Source organism: Apis dorsata, unplaced genomic scaffold, assembly GCF_000469605.1.
Source record: "Apis dorsata unplaced genomic scaffold, Apis dorsata 1.3 scaffold_226, whole genome shotgun sequence".
Taxonomy (NCBI): domain Eukaryota; kingdom Metazoa; phylum Arthropoda; class Insecta; order Hymenoptera; family Apidae; genus Apis; species Apis dorsata.
The window spans coordinates 82890-86483 of record NW_006263508.1 but is presented as its reverse complement, the minus strand read 5'-3'; the positions used below and the strand labels follow the sequence as shown (position 1 = coordinate 86483).

Genomic DNA, 3594 nt, shown 5'->3' with positions numbered 1-3594 from the left:
TTATAAATAGATATTTATTACAATTATTATGATTATTACTGATGATTACTAAATGTTTCAGAAATAAATTTTCAATTAAGAAATAAAGATTATTTTTTCAAATAATCTATTCTTCAATTTATTATTACTGCCTTAAATGTTCGTCTTGCGTCAAATTTTTTTAGTCATCAAAAAATAATAATTAGTATATATAATTATAATTAATATTTTTATTTATTAAAAATAATTATTATTAATCACTTAGAATTGAATAAAATTTGCTCTTTTAATTTAAAATAAAAAATTGGATATCAAAAATTGTGTAATTTATTATTATTTACACTAACTGACGTGTCAATAATTGCAAGTGTTCATGTCATCACACTACGCATATAAACATCAATTCAGTGATACGCAATTGTGTAAGTCGCATTGGACCATGCCGTATCGGATAATAATTATAAACGGATTCTTATGGAATAGTGGAATCGATTTTTAATCTCAATATATCTTCATTAGAACTTGGAATCTCTTTGAATTTTATCAAACATAAAGAAAGATAATAAATAAAAAAAAAAAGCGAAAAGTCAAAATAAATTTCAAAAGTCAAAATAAATTTATATCATTTTAAGGCGTGCCAATGCAACTCTCCATTCTTTAACAATGATAATGATATGTTTTATTATCCAATTCTATTTTTTCTAACATAATTAACTTATAAGTTAATTATGTTAACTAAATAAGTTATATAAGAATAAAGAAAAAAAAATTAAACGATACAACAAAATCGCTATAATTTGAAATGTGAACAAGAAACAAATCTCATTAACAGAAAGTTATTTTTCAAAATACTAATTCATAATCTAATTCATTTTGATTTATCTTCCTTTCATATGCATACATATAAACTTTTCTTGATTTATTTTTTATTCCTATGACATCTACAAAATTTAATTAATTAGCTATAGCTAATAATTTTGTAATAAAAACCAATAAAAATATTAAATTTTAAAAGAAATTACTATAAATAAAATATTAAAAACTAATCTATTAATAAAGTATCAAATATACTTTATTTGGAATTTATAAAAACATAAATTATAATATATATAAAATAAAAATAACGTATTATAAATATTTTCCTTTTTTTTAAATGTATATTGTAAAAAATAAAAGATAAATATATTATATTATTTATGAGAGATTATTATGATAAAGATTATTATTTTGAAATATTTTGTCCATATAATTAATATTCCAATTATACACATACGAATAAGATCAATGAATGTAACAATGATATAATAAATATTAATCGTTTATAAAAAAAATATAATATGATCATATAAAATCACGAGAGGAATTATTAAAAATATATAAGATATGACAATTTTTTTTAATTTTGTATTATTAAAATAATCAAATTAAATTCATTTATATATGATCATATATCCTTTAAGAATTAATTTCTTAAACAATTTGTTTTATATTTATTTCTTCAAATCAAAAATTATTTTCATTTTATTTATATCGCAAATTACGGGACACCTTGTATAACTACTTAAATAGCATTACCAACGAAAATATCCGAGTGATTTAAATGCTACGGTAAAAATACTATCAACAGAATCAAAGCGTTAACCTTTAAACATCAGAACTTTAGATTACGTTTGTACCATCAAATGATTAAACACTTACAATTTTAATCTTGATAAAAAAAATTAATAAGTAATTTATGCAATGTGTGATCGTATATTGCAATTGAAAATATATTATAAAAAATATGTAATAATAAAGTTTGATTTCGAAAAAATTTTGGAAGAAATAGCATATTATAATAAAACTGAATCAAAATAACATGATTATGGATGAAAAGATAATGTAATGCAATAAATAATGTAATGCCCGTGTTGTATAATTTGCCGTTCACCGAACGAGCGTAACATAAAAATGCGAGAATAGAGAAGAGAGCAATGAAGGGGGAAATTGTGAACTGTTTCATACGCCATTCATAATACGTTCTACCACCTGCGCTACATCGTAAGGGTACCGTATGATCCCGTGGCTCGAGCTCCGCATGAGGTTATGTAATTCGAACTGAAAGTATGCTAACCTCTTCCTTTCGCATGACGAACGAAAAGTCGATGATCGAATTAAGCTAAATTACGTGAATAAGCAGAACAATTAGAAACTGTTACTTCATCTAAAGTATAAGAAATACATAATAGAATACAATACATATATACATGTTTTGATAATCACGAAGGATTCGATTGATTTAAATATAGTTAATTATAGAATGTCTTCAAAATTATTAATCTTAAAACTATGATATATGATTCCGATACAATTTGCGATTTTTAATAATATTGTAACAATACAATGTTGTAACGATAATAACATTATTACATTTTCGAAAAAATTAAAACCGTTAAAGATATTAAATACGATACGGTGTTTTGCGTAATCGAATAATTCACTGAGATATTTTAAGATGAGCGAATATAAACAGAAAAGATAATCAATTATATATTGAATACTTCAAAAAATTTTTCTTTTCTATATCGTATATTCGAATATAATATAATATTAATTGAGGATGAGTATAAAACTGTTCTCATAAGATTCTTAATTCCAATAAATCTCTCATTCAATCTCTTTCATTCTATTTCTCTCTTTGATGCTACGAGAAGTTGCATTTTTGTTGACAGATGGGGATAAACATTCAAAAGACTTTGAACATTCTATGATGTTTTATCGAATATTCGAAAAATTATATATTAAAAAATAATGTCTTATGAATCTTGTAGACTTTATTGAAAAAATAAATTTTTCTTTTGTTTACGAGATATATACAATGAAAAAGGAGAAAGAGCGCGTGCGCTCTGACAGGAAAAACCTAGATTTTTGCCAAGTACTGTTCATAGAGAACAGATATATTAAATTTATTAAGAATTTTTTTACCTGTTGTGCCGAACTGGTCGAGCTGGTGAGCACCAGAATTTACTCCCGCACCCCCCAGACCGTCCAGATCTTGCCACATTTCCGAAAAACACGCACTTTCCGGATACACGCACGCACAAAATCATCCACCTTCACTTAAGCGGCGCCATTTTCACTATATACTGACTATTCTGGGCTCAAGCGATATAAACGCCCTCTTCCATATCGCAAATCAAGTGTGAACTAAGATTATAATACTATGATGGTATTATTTTTTATCGACATTTTAATAATTGAAGTATTTAATAGAAATACTTTAAAAATAATTTAATACAATTACATATATATATAATTATATTATATATATATAAATTATATTAAATTGTTTTATTTTATTATATGTATTTATAGTAATATTAATTTACAGATAAAAATGACATATAACATTATCCTACAAAAGATAAAATTTTAATTTATGTATAGAAATGTTGGAAAAATACAAAATATTTATAATTCTAAAATCGGTTGAAATTTAATTTATGAAAATTATTTATTTTTTTATTTATTATTTATTATTTATTAATCAATATTAATGCAAAAATACCAAACTTAACTTTATTATTATTATAATAATGTTTATATTAATAATTTTGATTATTTATAAGTTTTAAC

General features: G+C 23.1%; 1 protein-coding gene across 1 annotated transcript in view; it reads right to left on the bottom strand.

Moving 5' to 3' along the window:
• LOC102674388 (cytohesin-1) overlaps positions 1–3129 on the bottom strand; it is a 162478-nt gene extending 159349 nt beyond the window's left edge. Inside the window, exon 1 of the mRNA XM_006615525.2 lies at positions 2944–3129. Within this exon, the coding sequence (XP_006615588.1) occupies positions 2944–3022 (79 nt within the window). The 5' untranslated portion in view covers positions 3023–3129. The remainder of the gene's footprint in view (positions 1–2943) is intronic.
• Positions 3130–3594: the final 465 nt, after the last annotated feature.